The sequence below is a fragment of the Phyllostomus discolor genome, chromosome 13 (genome assembly GCF_004126475.2).
Source record: "Phyllostomus discolor isolate MPI-MPIP mPhyDis1 chromosome 13, mPhyDis1.pri.v3, whole genome shotgun sequence".
Classification (NCBI taxonomy): Eukaryota; Metazoa; Chordata; class Mammalia; order Chiroptera; family Phyllostomidae; genus Phyllostomus; species Phyllostomus discolor.
This window is the reverse complement of record NC_040915.2, coordinates 28206682-28228362: the sequence shown is the minus strand read 5'-3', so window position 1 is coordinate 28228362 and position 21681 is coordinate 28206682. Positions and strand designations below refer to the sequence as shown.

Sequence of the window (21681 nt, the reverse complement as noted above, 5' to 3'; positions counted from 1 at the left end):
TATTAGCCTTTTGCTGACTGTATTTCATGGGATGTATTACTAACTGTAGTTATTTATTTATTTCCTTGTATATTTTCACCAGAAGGTGAGTCATCTGTCTTCGCGCTGTATACCACCACTAGCCCCTAACAGTGCCTTTGTGCAAGTTGGAAAAAGATAGCCCTTCCTCAAAATAGCTTAAGCCCTTCCTCAAAACAGCTTACTGCCGTTCGCCAGAAATGGGCCACCAGGAACTTACAAATCTATGACAAATGCCAAATGAGGGGTACCTCTAGAGCTGTGCAGGGCACAGCCGGGGCTTGGCAGCTCTCCAGCGCCCCCCAGCGCCCGGCATGTCGGGACGCTCAGTAGTGTGCAGCCGCTGCAGCGGTTCTCCGCAGGCCCCCTGAGGCAGGGCAGACGCAGGTTGGGGGAGGAAGCCCCCGGGGGCTGTGGGCTCCGGTGAGAAGAGCCCAGGCTGTGACCCGGGCCAGAGGCAGACGGGGGGCCAGGAGACTGACAACCTCATTTTTGCTCAAAGGCCACGAGACGAAAGCCATGCTGAACAACAGCGGCCCGCGGTACAAACGCAGCAAGATCGAGCGCCGCATGAACACCGACATCTTCTTCTGCATCGGGCTCCTCTTCCTCATGTGCCTTATCGGAGCGATAGGTATGGAATGTTCTGGAAAGAACAATACACACTACCACAGTCATCTTTTTCTTCCACTCTCTGAGCCTCAGTTTCCTCATATACAAAGTAGAGTTCATGAAACCTAAGGCCTCCCCTGTCCTGTCACAAGAGACCAGTGATCTAAAAATGCGTGTGAAAATCTCCTGGAAGTACTAATTACTGAAACTATTAGGAATATCATCTATTATTAATTCGTCCGAGAAATGCTCACTGAAGGCAGGCTTCCCTTAGCATGAGAGGCCAGAACAAGGTGAATCCGTTGGAGCTCCTGGTCCAGCAGGAAGGGGCCGGCATGTGGACTGGACCTGTAGCAGTCTGTCACCTCAGGAGGGCCACACGCAAGTACCGTATTCATCTCCTGTTGCTGCTGCAAAAACTTAGCACAAACTTACTGGTTTAGAATAGCACAATCTGCCCTGGCTGGTGTAGCTCAGTGGATTGAGCTTGGGCTGTGAACCAAAGCATCGCAGGTTCAATTCCCAGTCAGGGCACATGCCTGGGTTGCAGGCCACTGCCCCCAGCAAATGCAGATAGATGTTTCTTTCTCTTTCTCTTTCTCCCTCCCTTCCCTCTCTAAAAATAAATAAAATCTTTTTAAAAAGCGTTTAAAAAAAAAGAATAGCACAATCTATTCTGTTAGCTCTGGGGTTCAGAAGCCCAAGATCAATATCACCGTGATAAGATCAAGAGGTCAGCAGGCCTGCCTCCTTCTGGGGGCCCCAGAGGGAGAATCTGCCCCTCGTCTTTTCAGCTTCCAGCGACCACCTGTGTGCCTTGGTCTGTGGCTCCTCCCCCCGTCATCAGTGTGTCTTACTCCACTAACACGCTCTGATAATTCATGTCTCACTCTCCTCACCTTTTTTTCTCCCTCTGCCTCCCATTTATAAGGACACTTGTAATTACATCATGGGGCCCACCAGATGACCCTGGATACTCTTCCTTATCTCAAGATCCTTAACTTAATCAACTGCATCTATAAAGTTCCTTTTGCCATATAAGAGCATATCCCCAGGCCCCAGGGTTAGGGACGTAGACATCTTAGGGGGCATCATTCACGGGATCGGAGGCCACAGGTGTGATGGAAGCGTCAGGGAGCAGTAGGCGTTCTCAGAGAAGGTCAGTAGGTAGGGGCAGGGGCAGGAGGGGCGGGCAGAGGTGAAAAGTGAGAGAGAGGTCCCTCTTGGCCCCAGGGACAGCACCGAGGTAGAAAAGGCAGTCCGTTTGGACAGAGGAGCATTTGGCTGTTTGGTGTGGCGAGAGCAAGGCAAGAATGGAGACCCGATAGGAACCTAGCTGGGCCGAGTTCCCCACCTGTGCAGGGTGGAGAGCCCAAGGAGGCACAAGCCGTCTGAGCCGTTCATCTTGAGCCTCGGAGTGTAGGCACTGAGGGACCCTCGCTCTCACCCACTCTGCCCCCACTAAGGTTATCTCTCACGATAGTTCTCAGGACCCTTAAGGAGTCCCCAAAAAGCTCCAAGGAAGGACAAGAGGGAGAACTCCCATGCTGAGTCCAGAACCCCCTGCTGACCCCACACTGGGAACCGTGGTGATGTTCACTCTTCAGGCACCTGCGTCAGCTACCGTCCCCTTCGCTGGTTTTAAAGGACAGTGTCTAAAAGGCTAAGACCTTCCTGGGGCCTAGAGAGTGTGTGTGTGTGCCGCCACCGGGAAGATGGTGGAATTTAGTCCTCTGGACGGCCTGCCATGTTTGATTAATCCTTCCCATATGTGTCTAGTGGCAGTCCCCATGGGAGTGGCCCACGGCTGGGAGGAGGGCACCTGGGGGGAGGGACACAGACAAGCAGGGAAACCGGCCCCGTGTGGCCACGTCATGCGTTCTGAGACTCTGCAGGAACTGTCGCCTTTGCTTCAGGGCTTGCTTTTCAAGGAGTGTCAGAGCTGGAGAGGACGTTTGAGATCATCTCACTGTGTCTCTAGAGAAAGGAAGTTAATGATTATAAAGGTCACGCGGTGAGATAAGGTACAGACAAGCCAGAAGTAGCTTGGCAGATGGCCCAAATGATAAATAAATTGAGAAGGCAAGGGAGAGGCAGAACCCTATTCTTCCTGAGAGCAACGACTAACGCGCAGAGATGGCCCTGCAGGACGGGAAAGCTCGTAGCCAACGCCATTCCAGGTTCTTTATCACACGTTTACCTTGACTGTGTAGCAGCTGTGTCTTCCCCCGACCCCGAACATGCCCTCCCAGGCCTTTCTGAGCACCCCTTACCCACCCAGGCTCCAGGACCCTGCAAGGCTCCCCTCCCCCACTACGCAGCCTTTTCTGGCTTCTCCCAGGGTCTCTGGCTCCTCTGAGGGCCAGTGGCCCTCACTCTGTGCCATGCGTTGGCCCCTAACCTCATGCCTGGGAGTCTCCCTTCTCCTGCCACGTATGATAGCATCTGGCCCAACCTCCTGGGGAAAGAAGCATGTTGGGGGCTGGCAGCATTTTATTTTTTTAGTCCCTATAGTGCCTACTGTAGAGCTGAGAGCATTGTACACATTTAAGTTATTCTAGCCTCACAATAACCCTATGGAGAAGGTATTATTACAAACTGGCAGATGAGGACGCTGAGACCCAGGGAGAGGCTAGCAGGTGCTCGATGCACTTCATCTGATTAATCTTCAGATGATGGGTGTTCTTCTCCCCATTTGCAGACAGAAACAGAGGGCTCAGCCTGCACCAGGTGCTCGCAGAGCATTGCAGGCTCTGGCACAGCACCTCTCACACCACAGGGGATTTGTCCCTGCACATCTGGCTCCCTGACTTGGCAGGGAACTCCTCAAGGACAAGAACTAGGACCAGTTCCTTCTTGAACTGATAAATGTCAGACAGCAGGGGAGGATGGACAGAGGGATGGATGGATGGAGAGATGGATGGTTGGAGAGATGGATGGATGGATGGAGAGATGGATGGAGGGAGGGATGAACAGAGGATGGATGAGTAGAAGGAATGGATGGGTGGGTAGATGGACGAGGACATGCATAGGGGAAGAGACTAGGCAAAGGTCGGTCAGGACCCCCCAGCCAGGCACTTTGCACCACACAACTGAAAAGAACCCAATGCCCCTTTCCCTTTTTCCAAACCCGATATAACAACTTCATGGAAATGTAAGTAATGCCCATGCTAGTCTCCTGTGGTGAGACAGACATGATGCCTATCGAGGGACTGATGTGTGGGCTACAGGAAGGACCACTGCAGAGCTAAAGGAACACACACACACACACACACACACACAGAGCTAGGTTATATAGAATAGGGGTGGGCTCCTCCAAAGCACACTCATTTCCAGAAACAGGTCAAGGGCTGATGCAATTGACTGACGTCCACACTAAGTAAAGATTCCGTCTCATGCTGGCTTTGCCTCCTCACAGGCCACGGCCTGTGGAACAGGACCTTCAGAGAGCACCCTCCCTTCGACGTGCCAGATGCCAAGGGCAGCTTCCCACCCCTCGCCCTGGAGGGCTTCTACATGTTCCTCACGATGATCATCCTGCTCCAGGTAGGAAGCCCTCTCTCACTAATGGTTAAGAAACCTGTGGTCGATACCTGTACAACCCTGTGAAATAAAAATCAGTGCCAGCCCCAAGAAAGAACTAGTGGGACTGAGATGGGGAGATGTTCATTGCTTTCATGTGGGTCTTTGAAAATATTTACATTGGGGGCCAAGGCAGGACCAGGCCTGCTTTGTGAGGGAAACTTGCCCCCAGATACTAGTGGAGAAAAATATTGATCAGGCTCTTCTACGTAAGAGCGAGATTACAGCAGGGACCCATGTGTGCCTGCCCCTTTGCCAGGCACTGAACAGGTAAAACCTAACACCTGGGAATAAGCTAAAGCAGCATGGAGAATGCTCTAGAACTGTCCAGCCCTAAACATTGAGAGAAAGAAATCACAAGTGCTTTAGCATTTGATAAGTCAAGATTTAACATTGTTTTAAAAAAGGAACTGACCCTATATAGGAGAAAGAAACAAAAACACAGAGCACCTACGTGAGAGAAGGAGGAAAAAATCTTCAGGCTCTGTAAGAAATGACAGTCTATGAAAAGACGAGGAGGCTTTGTCTGCATTTAATGTCTTGCCCTGTTTGAGGGTGGTTCGTTGTCCTCTTACTGGTGAATGTTATTGAGTCATCGGTTCATTCATTCATTTAGCAGAGTAATCCTTTCTACGTGTGGATCAGGTCACACCCCTGCTCTGCACAGGCCTCTCCAGTGGTTTCACACTCTCTTGGGGTAGAATCCAAAGTCCGTCCGGCAGCCAACCAGCCCTGAGTGATTTGGACCCTGACCCCCTCCCTCCCTGGCCTGCTTGCCCATGGGCCTACTCTCACCTGCCAAACGCCCAGCCGATCCCAGTGCCCAGCGTTTGCCCGGAATGCTCCTCCTCCCACAGATAGCCTCAAGACACACCCTCACCTTCAGGCGTCCACTCCAGCGTCCCTCCCAGCCATCACCCTCTACCTCTTGACTTTTTCTTCATGAGACTTACCACCCCCTGATACATATTTATCTGTCTGTTGGCATTTGAGGTCTTCGAGGCCAGGGATCATGTTCTTCTCACTGTCGTGTCCAGGACCTAGAACGACAGGTGACACACAGGAAGTGCTCCATAGATACTAGGCATTGAGTCCGTGGCCAGCTGTCAACAATAGGTGTGAATCCCTGTCAAATGGGAGGCCACCCTCAGTGACACTGAGATCCAAGGGGGGAGTCTGGGGACTCTGCACAGAGGCAGGACAGCACCTCACCTGCTCCCCACTCCACATTAAACACCCAGGGGCGAGTGCCCCCCTCACCCCAGACTCCCCTGCTGGAAGAAGGTGTGTCTTTTTCAGACCCCCCTAAGAATTTCAAGGGACACACGGAGTCATTGACCTTTCCTTTCTCAGAGCACATGCACCCTGTGTGCCAACCTCAGCTTTCCATAGAAAGCCTTTGCCACCCACCAGACAGGGTCCTGAGACAGGGACCCCGCCTGGTGCCTGACTCGGCGGGACTCGATCTCTCGCAGGTGCTGATCCCGATCTCACTGTACGTGTCCATCGAGCTGGTGAAGCTCGGGCAAGTCTTCTTCCTGCACAACGACCTCGACCTGTACGACGAAGAGACCGACTCGCCCATTCAGTGCCGGGCCCTCAACATCACGGAGGACCTGGGCCAGATCCAGTACGTCTTCTCGGACAAGACGGGGACGCTGACGGAGAACAAGATGGTGTTCCGGCGCTGCACCATCGTGGGCAGCGAGTATTCTCACCAGGAAAACGGTATGCTGCCGCCTCCCAGGGCTCCGCGTCCTTTTCTCTAAGGGGGTCATCCCGCTCTCCTAGAGAAAGGGGGTCCAAGACGTCATCCTGGCTCTCCACAGTGGCAGCACGGCTTGCAGAGAACAGCGTCCTATATCCCTGTGGCTTCCGTGTCGCAGATCGGAGCTGCTCTCATCACCTGTGAACCCGCATTGGTTCACGAGGCTATCAGGGCCCACCTGTGTGTGGCCCTGCCGCACGTCCCAGTTAGGTTCCAAGGTGTATGAATTTCTCAGTTCACCTTACCTGAGAGGACAGGCCTAGGTCTAGGTGCGTGGTCAGGTGGACCCATCCAGGAAATGCCTTCCATGAGAGCTGATCTCTTGGATGCTCAGAGGCAAAGCTTCAGAGCAGGAGATAGGGCTATAAAATGCTGGGACTGTCACCTCGCATGGACAGAAGGTGACCTTTAAAACTGACCTGATTCCCTCAGCCGCCCTGATCTGCCCGCCCGGCCCCGCCCCATGCACACACACGCACGCACACACACACACACACACACATTTTAACTGAGAGAAGGAACTCTCAAGAGAGCAGCGTTCCTTCTTTTGGGTGGGGCAGATGGAGAAAGAGAAAGGTGGCGACATTCGAGGGAACCCAGTTCCGCTTGCCACGATGCTAACCATTTACATGGGAGCTTCTGATCCTTTCTTTTTTTTTAAGATTTTATTTATTTATTTTTAGAGAGGGAAGGTGGGGGAGAGAGAGAGAGAAAGAGAAACATCAGTGTGCGGTTGCTGGAGGTCATGGCCTCCAACCTAGGCATGTGCCCTGACTGGGAATTGAACCTGCGATGCTTTGGTTCGAAGCCCATGCTCAATCCACTGAGCTACGTCAGCCAGGACCCCTGATCCTTTCTAATAATCAAAATAGCTACCATTATCAGACTCAGAGCATTGTACACTTCAAAACAACTCTCATAGTTTGGTACTTTTTTGAAACTCCCAAGGAAATAGAGGCGGTGTAGCCGAAGCTCAATGCCACGTCGCTAGGAGGTAGTAGAGCCAGGGTTCGAACCTGTCATTTGGTTGCACCCCTGTCTCCAGTCAGGGCAGCCAGCTCCCCACTTTTCAGAGCAGCACTATGTTCTTCATCTTTGTTCTGACCTCCATGCCCAAAGTCTGGGGTCGCCCCCACCACAGTCCAGCCAAGGTGTGACGGGGGCAATGACAGGATTCCTTTCTTGCAGCCAAGCGACTGGAGATCCCAAAGGAGCTGGACTCGGACAGTGAAGAGTGGACCCAATACCAGTGCCTGTCCTTCCCCTCCAGAAGGGCCCAAGGTCCAACAGCCACGAGGAGCCAAGGAGGGGGCCAGCCTCTGAGGAGGAGCCAGAGCGCCCAGGTGCCCATGCAGGGCCACTCCCGACAAAGGTCGGTGGGGCGCTGGGAAAATGCACAGTCCCCGGTGGCCTTCAGCAGCTCCATAGTAAGTCCTGCCTTTTCCTCTTTGATTTGCACGTGGTCTGTGTCGTGGAGAGATGGGGGAGGGCTCTGGGGCGTGAAAGACGAAGGGCGGTGTCATCCCTGAAGAGCTATCAGGGATGCCAGCCCTCGGTCTTGTGTCCAATCCTCCCACCTGTTTTCCTGAGCTTACCCATTCTTGTTAAATCCCGAAGCTCAGTATTTAGAAATCGGGAGGTTTCATATAAACATAGAGTTAGGGCTTCTCTTTTAAAAATGGAATTGGGAAAATTCTCCACACTGAGCTGGCATTTCCATGCGGAAGTAACTGTTCACATCACAGAGTTGATGCCGTTTAGACTGGGCATGTCATCCTCAGTTCATCACGGTCCCCCGCCCCGCTTCTGTGTGTGTCCCCGTCACTGAGCCGAGAGCCAGGATGTTCATTATGTGTGTTTCCCCGATGATACGGGTAAGAGGAAAGAGAAATATTTGCCATGCCGCTGTTTCTACAAAGTGGAAAAACAAAAGATAAGATTACTGGCTTATGCATTTCAAGAAAAATGTGATCATCAGAAAGTGTCTTAAATTGTTATAAAACAAAGAACCTCTATGTCAAAATTACCCATGTCAAAACTCCCTTCGCTTACCTGCCTCACCCCTGTGGTCATTCGACCCTGCAGCTTTGGTCTGGGCTTTCTGCATACGGTCCCTTCACATTTGATCCACGGGGACATCCATCACTAAACGTCCAGGTTGCAGGTGAAGAAATTGAGTTTCTTCTCCAAGATTTCACAGCATTCCCTAGCAGTCACGGCCACAACCGGGGCCTCTGACTTCTGTCCCATGTCACTCCTCTGCACCAAGCTCTTTCTCTAGGGAACATGTCATCTGGAATCTTCTGCACTTCCTGAAAAGGGCACAGGGAACCCCAGCATCTTGGACAAGTCACACACTTCAAGAGGAACCTAAAGTGCTATTATGCCATCACTAGATAATTCGATTTTCAAAATGACCCTTCCAGTGAATTTCCTGCCAGGATTTATTCTCATTAACACACACACAATGAGAGAGGGAGAGGGAGAGGGAGACATCAACATCAATGAGAAAGAGAAGCACCATTGGTTGCCTCCTGTATGTGCCCTGACCCGGTCAACCCCACAACCTTTTGGGGGACAGAACAACACGGCCACCAACCGAGCTACCCTGCCAGGGCTCAGAGTTCCCATCTTTAAAGAGTCCTGCCTCCTGAGTTTCTTTTGAGGACTTAATCGTTGAAATCACTCCTTCTAGATGGATGGGTAACTAACAGAGGGTTTAAATAATCTTTCTGAAAGAAAGCTCTCTGCTTCGGATGCATGCTCACATATCTGGAGACACGGGAGAAAAATTGGAATTTTTTAATAAAAACAATGCTGAGCCCCCTCCCCTGGGATTCTGGTGTATTTGGTCTACAGCAGGGCCTGAGCATTCATATTTTTATTTCTAATGATTCTAGTGAGCAACCCAGACAGAGAACCTCTGGAAGCATGCCCAGCCACCCCGACTAGGAAATAGTTTGTCTTTGAAGGGGTCAAATAGGCCCCTTCTCCAGCTTGGAGGGAGTTGGCTAAAGGGAGAGTGATTTACACTGCCTTATTGGGCTCTGACACCACCTGTAAAATATCTGTGGCTAGCCCTGGTTGGTGTGGCTCAGTGGATTAAGCATAGGCCTGAGAACCAAAGGGCTGCTGGTTCAGTTCTCAGTCAGGGCACATACCTGGGTTGCAGGCCAGGTCCCCAGTGGGAGGTGTGCAAGAGGCAACCACACATTGATGTTTCTCTCCCTCTCCTTCCCTCTCTTCCCCTTTCTCTAACAATGAATAAAAAAGGTCTTTTAAAAATATATCTATAAAAAATATCTGTGGCCAGAGTGGCAGGTCCTCGAGTCAGCCCCTGGACAATGTCTGGGGCAGCCCCCGGGGACCCCCCAGCTCCCACCCCTCCCACTCTCGGCCGGCTCTGGGGGCTTGTCTCCTCTGCCCGCTGCCCACCTGGCACTCAGTCCGGTCTGACCATCCGCCGGCACCACCGGGTCTGGACCTGCCCTCCGAAGACACAGCCAGGACTGGCCTCTGAAGCCCCTGGGTGCCAGGTCGCGGTGGAGCCCCCGACCACACGCTAAAGGAGCCCAGCCTGGGTCTCCCTGGCTCTTGGTTCTAAACCAGAAATATCGTGAGTCTCCATGAGAACAGCAAAGGCTGGCTTTTTAATTTTACTACAAAAAAACAGTGAAGCATGGGTTACCTTTTGCCTAGTTGGCTGCTATAAAATGTGTGGCTTCAGGGTAGGGCAACATACTCAGGAACGTGGTGAGTGCTGAGCCAGCGGTTAATCCTATGGGTGGACAGACAATGAAATGCCCTGCCCCGCCCAGCGTCAGTAAGCAGCCACGATGGGAGCAGAGAGTCTTTGCTTAGAAGCGCCCCTTGCCAAATGCTGTCCAGAACCATCAGACCAAAGAACCTTTTCCTAATTTTAAAGTTTGTAATGGGGACCCGAGTATCCCCAAATGTCACCACCGCTCCCTGCTGTGGGCACGGCCCCTCCCACCCCTCCAGAAGGATCACCTGGCCCTTTGCCTCCTTCCCTTAGTCTCAGTCTTCCTTTCTTCCTTCTGCAGAGATTTGCACAGCACTCCAGTCTGTTCCTGGTGGGAGGGACGGCCCCCACACACCCTGCCACACACCCCCACCCCACGATTAGATAAGAGTCCTGATTTAATTAGCCAAGCGGAGGGAAGTCTTTTGGAAGTGCTGTGACCCCACAGGCAGGAACGGATGAAGGCAATCTCAGCTGTGCTTCCCTTGGTCCCCAGGGTCCCGTATGGGCACGCATGGCTGCAGTGACCCTGTTCACAAAAGGCGGAAAACGCCCTTCTGGCTAGGCCCCTGAGCAATTTCCCCCCTTGGGGCTTAGGTCCCATTTGGGGAAAGCTTACCACAACGATCCAGGTGCTTCTATTTAAGCACACATTTACAAACATCAGGCTCCCCCTGTTCTTGAGTCGAGGGCACAGCGTCAGCCAGGGCAGCACCGCTGCCCTGAACAGCATTTCAGCCTCCAGCTCCTCGGCCCCCAGGGAGGTTTGTTTCCGCCGCGGAAGTGCACCCACGTGGTTAAGCAGAGAAAAGGAATCAAGGGGCAAATGGTAGAAAGTAGGTCTCCCTCCCTGCCTCGCTTCTCTGTCCTCACCACCCCAGAGACAACTGCGGTTCACAGTTCCCTGTGTCCTTCCCAGCGGTGTTTTACCTACAAGGAAGCAAACGAGTGTTGTATCCATGTGAGCCTGTCTCTGACCTCAAACGGAAGTATACCCCACACACTGTTTCAGACTTTGCTTTTTCCTTTTTACCTAGTGAACCTTGGGAAATACTTCATGTACAGGGAGGGGCAAAAGTAGGTTTACAGTTTCAAGCATGTGAAAGAGTTCATTCTTGTATTATGATTTGTTAATCATTGTATAATTTTCCATAACAATAACTGTAAACCTACTTTTGCCCCACCCTGTGCATATAATGGCTGTTAGCAGTTGTTGGATGGTGGAGCCATCATCTGTTTATACGCGTGTGTGCATTTTTCTAGAGTACTTATTCTTAGAGCATCACTACTAAATTGTGAGTATGTACATTTGTTTTAATTTTGATAGACATTTCCTAAGAGGCCGTACCAGGTGTACCAGGTTAGACACTCACCAACAGAGAAGCGTCTGCTTCCTCCCGCCTCTGCCAGTTCTGTGGATCTCAGCACCCACTACTCAGACTGTGGTGCTGGGACCTGTGGCGTGAGCACCACTTTCGGGAGCTGGTAGGAACCCAGGTGCTAGACTTGCTGAGTCAGCATCTGTGTTTGGCCAGATGCCCGGCTGACGCGTGTGCCCGTGAAGTTGGGGGAGTGCCGGCGCAGTTTTCAGGGTTCCAGTTTTGCATCGGGCAGAACTGGATCCAAGTCCCAGCTCTTTTTTTCATTTTGTGACCTTGGACAAGTTACTGGACTTCAGGGAGCCTCAGTCACCCCTTAATTAAAATTCGAGGCTGATAGTAACTATTTCAATGCTGTTCTGACGATTATGATGTATTTGGAAGCACTTAGCAAAGCACTGGACTTTGCTCTAACTTGTCAGTAAATGTATGTGAGGATAATAACAGGGTCCATAGGGTATTGTGTGAGGTCCGAGGTCACCGTCCTCAAAGAGGGTTTGTATGAGCTTTAGGTCACCCGCAATAGAAAGAAATCCAACCATTTGGGTGTCTGGCTGCCACAAAGCACTCATCTGAACAACTGGTGGCCCCACAGGTTTATATTTCTTTGCATTCAGAGAAGTAGACTAATCAAAGACCCCGAAGGTGGGTAGCACGCTGCTTTCTCTAACTGTCCTAAGTGCCACGATCCTAAATGTGAAAGGACCAGACAGGAAACCAGTGGGCTGTGGGCGGAGGGAACCAGAGACCTTGTCCTGCAGCAGCTGGTCTGTGGTGACTGGATAAACTTAAGCGACATCTGCGGCGGACACCTGCAGGCCGGGCCCGCTGCCAGGGCCGGAGAGAAGGAGGTCCTTTGCAGAGATTTCTTTAAATGCGTCCCTGTATGATTGGGTGGAAGTGCACCGAAGAGGGGTCTGAACAGAGGGGCCCAGGAACTAACCCGTGGTGAGGTGGCGTGGCGTCCTAGATTCAAGTCAGCCGACAGGTTGACGTGGTGCCGTCTGCCAGGCACTGGGGACACATGACAGTCTCTCCTGGTGGCACTTAGACTAGAGGGTAAGTGGTCATGCCATAAACAACCGGTAAATCACTTTAACCGTGTCACCGTTTGGAAATACATAAGGCATAGCTTGCAGCGAAGCCGGGTGTGCCAGAGGCTGGGAGTCGGGGGACGGGAGAGCTGCCCTGGTTCTGTTCTGACCTGCATTCAGTGTGTGACCTTGAGCGGTTCACACCCCTTCTCTCTGCCACTCGGTTTTACTGTGAGCAAAATAAGGGGCTTGGCTCTGATGACCTCCAAGCCTATTCCCAGCTCTGGGTATCTGTGGTAAGGGTTAAAAGCACCCCACTCCTGTACCCCCGTCTCCCTCCCCAACAAAGAAGTCTATTTCCTCAAGAAGAAAAATTCCCATAACCCCTTTATAATCTCATGGCCTGTCTGCTGAGCACTAAGGATTAGACACACAAACCCATCCGCTGTGTTTGGGACGCCAGACCCTGAAGATGCTGGCTGCCGGCGAGCACCAGACCCCTTTCTTCTCGCAGGGGTCTTCCCTGGTGTCGAGGTTGAGAGCGTGAATTCTAGGGTCAGATGATCTCAAATCAACGGGTGTCAGATTATCTTGGGTCAACTGAAGGAATCTCTCCGGCTTATGGTGTGACTTCGGGTGAGACACGTAATCTCCCCGGGGAGCAGTTTCTTTATCTGAAATACAAGGTGACTGGGAGGATCCCTGTACGTTCTTTCTTCTAAACTTTAAACCAAACTCTGATTACTGATCGGAATGGTCTCACATGGAAAAGTGCCCTTGCAGAATGCCTTTACCATAGCTAACTGTTGAAAGCTGGTGGTGGCTGAGCCTCTGCTTCAAACAAAGCAGTGGCCGGAGCTCTAGAAGATACAGCTTTGTGGTAAATGCAGTCTCTCTCTGTCTTTGAGGCTCTAACCTCATCTCTAGAGAGGATGTAAGAAATTTGACCTTACAGCATAGGTCAATACGTGCTGAATTCCAAAGGGTGGTCCAAGGGGCAACTTCTACAAAGATGTCAAAAATTGGAAACCCGCAGATCCAGCCCACAGATTGGAAATAATAATGAGTTCCAGATCATCTCTGCTTTATCTCGAATAATCAAGAGGCTTGGCAAAGTAAGCCAGCACCGGAGCATCTTACTTGCAGGGCCATTGCCAGCCTTTTGGTGGGGCAGGACTGGCCAGTGCTCACAGCCCCCACCGTCCCACAGTGTCCTCCTCTGTGCTCTGGCCCACTTCCCTCCCTCGCCCGGCCTGCCTGAGTCCTGTGGACGTTCTGAGTCAGGAGCCTGCACTTGTGACTCAGAAAACAGAGAACTCATTGTGCACAGGCTAAGCTCTCATGGGCACATAGGACTTCTCATGGTTACTGAAGTCGAAGTAGGGTTCTGTTGGACAGGAAGGGACCTTCCACACGAGGTGAGGTCAGAGGCACAGAACAGGAGTCTTCACCCGGGAGGCAGCAAACAGACACCCGGCTAAGCTGAGGTCTGCGTTTAGACATGGCGGGAGCAGAGAGTGGAAGGCAGACTGCGAACAAGTTCAAGTGACAGTATATTGATCGTGTTAACAATGAAGATGATCTGAAGGTCTGTCCTGTTCAAGAGTACCTGAGGGAAATGGTGTTTTAGGAAGATGTGCAGGTGATACATATGAAGGGTTAGAAGGAAAAGAGGCGAGGGGCAGCAACATCAGTTTGGGGGTGATGCAGAATCAGGACTGAGGGCTGCAGGGTCTGAGCCTGGCTGGTAGCGTCAGGAATGGGGGGAGATACTGTGAGGGGAGGGTCGCCAGAGCCTGCAACTGATGGGCACGTGGGCGAGGGAAAGGGAGGAATCAAATCAGAGTCTGTAGTGCCCGGACTCAGGGGAGGGGCAGCCGTCTGGGTTCAGGAGTGCAGGAAAGACAATCATTTTTGCCCCAAGCGTGCAAAGAACCTGCTGGAAGGGGCCTTGCTTTAGGAAAGACTCACACAGGCCTTTCTCTTTCAGGAAAAAGATGTGACTCCAGATAAAAACCTACTGACCAAGGTGCAAGAGGCTGCCCTGTGGCTGGGGACCTTGCCAGACTCCAGACCCGCCAGGCCTGCCCTCTCCACCACCTCCTCCATCGCTGACTTCTTCCTCGCCCTAACCATCTGCAACTCCGTCATGGTCTCCACAACCACCGAGCCCAGGCAGAGGGTAGGGACCGGTGAAAGTGGGGTGGCAGGGGGGAGGAAAGGAGGGGTGGAGGGGGAAGGGCAAGGGGTGAGGCCCTGAACAGGAAGACAAGGCACTTGGGCCACAGCGTCACTGTTTCCTCACTCTAAGACCTTGTACTTGTACTCTTTCTGGGTCTCAGTTTCTTCATTTTTAAATAAAATGAAAAAGGTTCTTTATGAGCTCTCTGTGTAGCTTTCAAATTTTGTGTCTGTCTGTCCGCAGGGTAGATAGTAAGAGTTAATATTTACTGAGCACTTGCTACATGCCAGGATGCACGGCAAATACTTTAGCTGCATTAGCATTTAATCCTCACAGTGGTATGACTTTGGACTTAAGGGAAGAAACAGAGGCTCAGAAAGCTTGAGTAACTCAACACAAGTTGTATGGTTAGTACATGGCAGAACCACCTGTGTGACTCTGTAACATCACGTTATACTGGTCTCTGCTTTAGTAATGAAGATAGCTTGGTCTTTCATTATCCATCAGCTCTCTGCCAAGCTCCCCTGTGAGTGACTGCTGAGAATATTGGGTGTCACAACTTGTGACTAGGACATTAAGAAAAGGATTCACCCAGGCACCAACTCAGAGCCTCCCCTTCTTATGTCCAGATCCCAAAGCACCCTGAAAAGTCACTTCAGGCACTGAAAAGTCTCCCAGTTATCAGAGGTCTCCAGGGAGCTCTGGGAGGATGTTAGCATTATCTGAGAAGTGAACTCTATTTCCGAGAGGAGGAAGTACCATTTCAGGAAGAACAGCCTCCACCTCTCAATGTTTGCATTAATAGGGAGGCTGCAGCTGGCAGGGAGCGGAAGATCCCACCCTCTGGAGTCAGGCAGAACAGGACCTGCGTCCTAGCTCTCATGCTGGGTGATGATGGCCCATGCATTTAACCTCTCCGTGCCTCAGTTTCCTCATCTGTGAATTGGGATGATAGTAGCCCTTAACGTTGCTGGGAGGATGAGGTGCGATGAAGGCCGTGGTTAGGGTGTGGGCAATGTGGACATTACTGTGGGTCTGGCTTTTGTCTCCTTTCCTTTCCTTTGTCTCTGACTAGAGTACATGGTCATGACCAATCCCAAGAATGTCGCGGGTGGAGGGAACACCTGGCCTAACAGTCTCATTTTCTAGGCGGGCAAACTGAGGCTCAGCTAGGGGAGAAGGCTCACCCACAACCCCAGAAGGCCCAAATAATTCATTTACTGCACAATGACCTTCAGAGTCTGCCATAAGACAGCTTGATATCTTTTTCCAACGCTGAGAGTAACATTCTCCTTCCCTCCTTGGATCTCAAGGTCACCATGCCCCCCTCCACCAAGGCTCCGGGGACGTCCCTGGAGAAGATCCAGCAGCTCTTCCAGAAGTTGAAGCTTTTGAGCCTCAGCCAGTCTTTCTCATCCACTGCGCCCTCTGGCGCCGACCTGGGGGAGAGATTGGGGGCCAACGTGCCCACTACGGACTCCGATGAAAAAGAGGACGATGCCTCTGTGTGCAGCGGAGGCTACTCCACTGATGGCAGCTGCAGGAGCAGCACGTGGGACCAAGGTGACATGCTGGTGTCTGGGTCGGGCGCCTCCTTGGAGGCGGCTCTGGAGGACCCGGCCCTAGGCCTGGCCGGCTCCGAACTGTGTTACGAGGCCGAGAGCCCTGATGAGGCCGCCCTGGTGCACGCCGCCAATGCCTACAGCTTCACGCTCATGTCCCGGACACCCGAGCAGGTGACCGTGCGCTTGCCCCAGGGCACCTGTCTCACTTTCAGTGTCCTCTGCACCCTGGGCTTTGACTCTGTCAGGAAGAGAATGTCTGTGGTGGTGAAGCACCCGCTGACAGGTGAGATCATCGTCTACACCAAGGGCGCCGACTCGGTGATCATGGACCTGCTGGAAGACCCTGCCCGCGGTGAGTGCCCTTCTCCAGGGCTCTGGGAGGACGGGGCTCTGAGGGGTAAGGGCAGCATGGACCAGCAGTAATAGCATCCAGTTATAGCTCCAGTTATAGCATCACTCGGCCCGGCCAGTCCCCGAGGGACACGGGCCCACACGCTGGTCTCCTCAAAGCAGGTTCTTTAACACACACTGCATTCCGTGTCTCCTCGACCTGGAGAAGGATGGTCTTGTAAAAGCAAAGCCTCTTCGTTATCCCAGTTTCTAGTTTTCCAAACTCATTGAGACATGGAGTATCCATACACTATTTCTGACGAGGACACCCATGAATATACCCTAGAGCGTGCTGTGCCCCTCAGTCTTCGTTTTGGAGAGAAGCCAACTGAACCCAGGGAGGGAAGTGACCCAAAAGAGGTGGCATGGTAACTAGGGGTAAATCCTCCGCCCAGATGCGGCCCCTGAAGCCTAGCCCAGAGCTCCCTCCCTGCCTCTGGAATTCTGCACCAGGCTCGGTCCACTCTGGGAAGCCTCAGGTGTCCCTCTTTATCATCCTTTTCCCCAGCCTGTCCCGAATAGATTTTCATAAACCTGCACCGAGCCAGAAAAATGTTCCAAAGTCTCCCCCTATCAGTGTCCAATTTTGGAGCAGCGTGAATCAGTGCACAGCCGCTCCTTGATTACTAACGAGGAGAAGACAGTGATGGGGCTATGACTCTCCCGGGACAGTAGATTCCAGCCAAGCTTTAGAATTGCCCAGGCAGCCCTGTGCCTGCTGCATTATCAGCTGTGGAGCAAAGCCAAGAGGTTCGTGGGGATTGATGAGCGTTTAGAATGGGAAGGGAGCTAATGAGGTCTCTCCATCCCCAGACTCTGGCAGACAAGTGAACGCAGTGTCTGAGTCCCTGGGCCACGGCCACCAGAGCCGCCCCGGAGATGTTTTTTATTTGTTCCTCGGCCGATTGCAAAATGGCTTAGAGATGCTCTCGGTAAAAGACACATGAGCAATGTTGCTATTAAGCATTGAGAACTAAAGCTTTGAAATGGATGAGGGGGAAAATAACCCGAGGTTTAACATAGCGATGGGCTTTGAACATCCGATCGGACCCCGAGGTTTCTGTTGGCCCAAGCAAAACAGGCCAATTCAAAGGTAACCAGATAGAAGGCAAAAGGGTTTAATCTTAGAAACTGATGTCTTTGAAAATAAAATATTGCAAATAGTGCTCAATAAGACAATGCATAAAGACTGTGCTCCAGGCACCGGGAAAACAGTAATGCCTTTGAAAAAAGTGAGAAAATAATCTCTGAGGGAAATTTTGCAGTGTATAAAAACAGCCTTAGACTGCTATTGTGGGGGAAAAACAGAGCTCATTGGGCTTTCTTGTACTTATCTTACTTTTAAATATTGTATCTTTAATTTTGCATTATATGGAGGGATGGATGAGGTGCACAAAATCTGTTTACTACTTTGGGCCTCGGGAGATCTCTATCTAGACCTGTTTTTAAAATAAAAAATAAAAAATAAACTCTGGCCCTTTTTCCGAGCTCCGTTTATAAAGTGCAGCAATTGATTGGTGATGTCTGCGGCATCTGAGATAAAGCAAGCTGTGATAGCATCAATCCTGCCCCATACCCACTAACCCAGGATAAAAAATTCTTTTTATCTGGTAGATAAAAGTATTGGAACTTCAAGAAAAAAAGATAACTTTTTCTAAAAGAAATGTATTATGTAGGACTTCCTAAAGGGACCGTGAGCAACACAATGAAGTATTTTTCATTCTAAACACTAGATTGGTAGGAAATGCAAAAAAAGAAATTTTTTTTCTAAGACCATTTTTTACCTAGAAAGAAAGCCTAATTCAGCAAACCCACTGTGGTGATGAATTTAGCAATGAGAGTCAGGTCCAAAGCTGTCTTGGGACCGAACTTGATATGAGGGCTGAAGTAGATGACAGAGAATGGGCTGGGTGGTATGTCTACCACTTAGCAAACAGCTGGTCATCCAGGGCTAACACAGCTACAAAGAAAACGCTGTGGACAATAATAAAGATTCAGATTTCTGGTGCCCTGATTCGGCAAAGCTTAGACTGGACCTGGGAATCCCTATTATTTGTTGAAGGTCCCAGAGAATTCTGAGGCCCACGGGCGTTTGGGAACAACACGTAGACCATCTGCCCTCCTTAGACAGCGCCCTGCCCAGCCAGGCTTTTGACCATCAGCTAGAGAGAGCAGAGGACCGAAGGGACTCCCAGAGTTACCACATCGCCTTCCTGGACTCCCTGGTGGTCAGGAGAGCTCCCCTGTGTCCAGGGAGGGCTGTAAGGGGGTTCCCCCTCTAAAAAAGTCCAGAATGTTAGGAAAGGGATCCCTGAGCATTTGCACATGACCTCATGGGGGACGATGACTCTTTCACAGTGACTGACGCTGATGTGGAAAAGAAGGTGAGGAGAATCCGAGCCCGGACCCAGAAGCACCTAGACTTGTACGCAAGAGATGGCCTCCGAACTCTGTGCATCGCCAAGAAGGTGGGAACAAATTCCTCTCTAAGTAGCTGAAGGGCCTCGACCCTGATTCTGTGTTTTCCATTTCTTTTTAGAAGACCCTAAATGTTGGTTGTTGTGACACTTTCAAAATGAGCTCTTTTGACTCACCACAGGCCCACGACCTTGACGGTTTTGCTGGGGCAGAAATCAGAATGGCCAGGTTCCACCAGGGTGGCTTTGTGGTACCCTGCCTTACAGGGTCTATGGAAGCTGGTGACCCCTATCTAGCTCATAAAGTGATTTTTACTGTTGCAATTTTGCCTTCAGCGTATTCTTTTAAAATTGGCATTATTTGCATAGATTTGGGACTGGGCAGATTTTATGTGATCACATAAAAATCTATATTTCTGGTTTCTCTTGAAAATGGAGAGGATCTGTCAGAGTGGGCCTCCATTCTCAAAGGGCAGCAAACAGCTACAGCCATGGTCCAGCGGATGCCTGATCAGGAGCATATTCTGGTGTGTTTTGGTCACAGTCCCCTCATTCCCGGTGGAACTGCCCTTGGCCCAGCTCTGGTCATGTGGATGACCACCTCACCCCCTGCAGGTCTTTAACTTGGCAAGAGAGGCAGACAGAGCTGCGTATCCCAGAGCATGGGCATCTAATGAGGCACCTAAATCAGGTAGGGAAGCTATGATGGGAAGATTTCCAGAGGGCTAGACTGATTTCTCTTCCATAAATCCCCAGAGCTCAGCTCTTTTATGCTGTTTAAGCAACAACAAAAATGTAAAAGTTTATGTGCACCTGCTTTGAAGCCAGACCTACCTGCTCCAAATCCCAATCTCACCACTTACATGTTGTGGGACCCTGGGCAAGTTTCTTCACCTCTCGGAGTTTTGAATTTCCTTCTCTGTGAAGTGGTGGCGTCAGTGCTCCTTACCTCCCGCAGTTGTCATGGAGATTAACTAAGGAGCACATGTACAGGGGACAGCAACCAGTGCTCACTACTCTATAGATGGTAATTACACCCTTACCACCTTCTGTTTTCCACTGAAATTATTTGTGCCAGTTTCATCTCATCTAATAAGACACAGAATTTCACAAGAGCAGAAGGCCCACCTATGCCCACTTGGTACTCCCTATAGAGCCAGGCACAGAGAGAAAATATATTTGATGTTTGGACAACAGATTTATCCATTGCTCTAAGAGACAGTCCACATTTCGTGTAATGCCCACAAAAGTGTCTAAAAGTGCCGTGGGACCCCAAGGGAGGGAGTTGTGTCCTCTAGTTGTATTCTTCCGGCTTTCGGGCACCACCTCCAATAGCAAGCTGGTAGAGCATTCTACCAGGCTATGCAAGATCTGGTTTCTGCTTACCTTTCGAGCCTCATTCTTGGCTCCTTTCCATCCAGCTCTCCATCCTTTAGCCAACTAGCATGTTCAAGGAACAGACAAAACCAAGTTCAGTGCTGTTTCACAGCCTTTGCTGGTGGCCCTCCCCATGACTGAACCCTTCTCTTCATTGGATCTCAACTTGTACATCACCTTGTCTAAGAGACCTAAAGACTCCAATGAAACAGCCCCTCCCCCCACCGCTGTCCCCCAACCCAGTAACCCACACCTTATTATATCATCCTCTTTAATTTCTATGTAGAAGTCCTTGAAATAACCTATTCTTTTAAAGTGTTTACTTGGATAATGTCTCTCCCCCGCCCCCACCCTGGTAGCATATAAGCCCAGGCATGCAGGGATCTGTCTGTCTTGATCCTGCTGTATCTCCAGTGCTCTGAGCAGGGCAGAAGCTGCTCAACAGATGTTTGGTGATAATAGAATATAATTGATTTATTGATTCATGCATTTAAAGAAACAATCATTAAGGACAAAGCCCTATCACATTTTGTAGACATGCCCTGACTGGTGTGGCTCAGTTGGTTGGGTGTCATCTCATAAAGGGAAAGGTCACCGGTTCAGTTCCCGGTCAGGGCACATGCTTAGGTTGCAGGTTTGGTCCCCAGGTAGGGGCGTGAGCAAGAGGTAACTGATGGATGTTTCTCTCACATATCAGTGTTTCTCTCCCTCCCTGTTTCCCCCCCTTCTCCCCCACTCTTAAAAAAAAATGCACAGAGAAGCTCAAACAGACACATGGGAAGGGTGGGGGATTCACTCAGAGCTGTGAATGAGTCTGTTCCTGCCCCATAGGTCATAAGCGAGGAGGACTTCCGGCGGTGGGCCAGTTTCCGGCACGAGGCTGAGGCGGCCCTTGAAAACCGAGAGGAGCTTCTGATGGAGACCGCGCAGCATCTGGAGAATCAGCTCACCTTACTCGGTAACTAAAAATAAGTCCTCGTGAAATGAAAAATAGGAGCGCGGCAAGCTGGGAAGGGAGTTCTTGGCCCTGATTCTGACACTGCTACAAATGTGTCTCAATTAGGGGCCCTCCCTGAGGTTCCTTTCTGGATACTTGGCACGCACAGGCTGCGCCAACATGCCACCCAGACTCGACACGCAGCTTCCCGAGGGTGCCCAGGGGCGTTCCTGCACTGCCTGCCGGGCGAAGCCTAGGAGTTTCACTGCCTCTTCTGCATTCGCGCAAATGTTTGTTGGGCACCTACTGTGTGCCAAAACAGTACACTAGGGCTACAACCAGGAACAAGAGCACAGGACCTGCCCTCCCATAGGTCAGAGTTCAGCGAGAAAATGGATTAAATGAGTAATTAAACAGAGTGTGGTGAGGGCTGGCCTGGAAGATGTACCAGCTGGGACGGAAACACAAAGGAAAAGGTGCTAACCCGGCCTGGGGGCCGAGGAGGGGGCAGGCAGGCTGGACAAACAGGAGAAGGGGAGTTGGTCGGGCCAAGGGGGAGAGTGAGTGTTCCTGGCACAGAGAGAAAGCCTGGGCCTGCTGGTCCCTCGGGTCTGCTGTGGCTGGCCCGCGGGGGTTGGGGAGAAAGGACCCAGATTA

At 51.2% G+C, this 21681-nt stretch overlaps 1 protein-coding gene across 2 annotated transcripts in view; it reads left to right on the top strand.

The window, feature by feature from the left end:
- ATP10B (ATPase phospholipid transporting 10B (putative)) overlaps window positions 1–21681 on the top strand; it is a 233234-nt gene that overhangs the window by 182587 nt on the left and 28966 nt on the right. For both annotated transcript variants that reach the window (XM_036014749.1, XM_036014748.1), the window contains 8 exons: window positions 521–652; window positions 4049–4176; window positions 5688–5940; window positions 7169–7407; window positions 14147–14338; window positions 15652–16255; window positions 18652–18761; window positions 20919–21045. In XM_036014749.1, coding sequence (XP_035870642.1) covers window positions 521–652; window positions 4049–4176; window positions 5688–5940; window positions 7169–7407; window positions 14147–14338; window positions 15652–16255; window positions 18652–18761; window positions 20919–21045 — 1785 coding nt within the window. The remainder of the gene's footprint in view (window positions 1–520; window positions 653–4048; window positions 4177–5687; window positions 5941–7168; window positions 7408–14146; window positions 14339–15651; window positions 16256–18651; window positions 18762–20918; window positions 21046–21681) is intronic.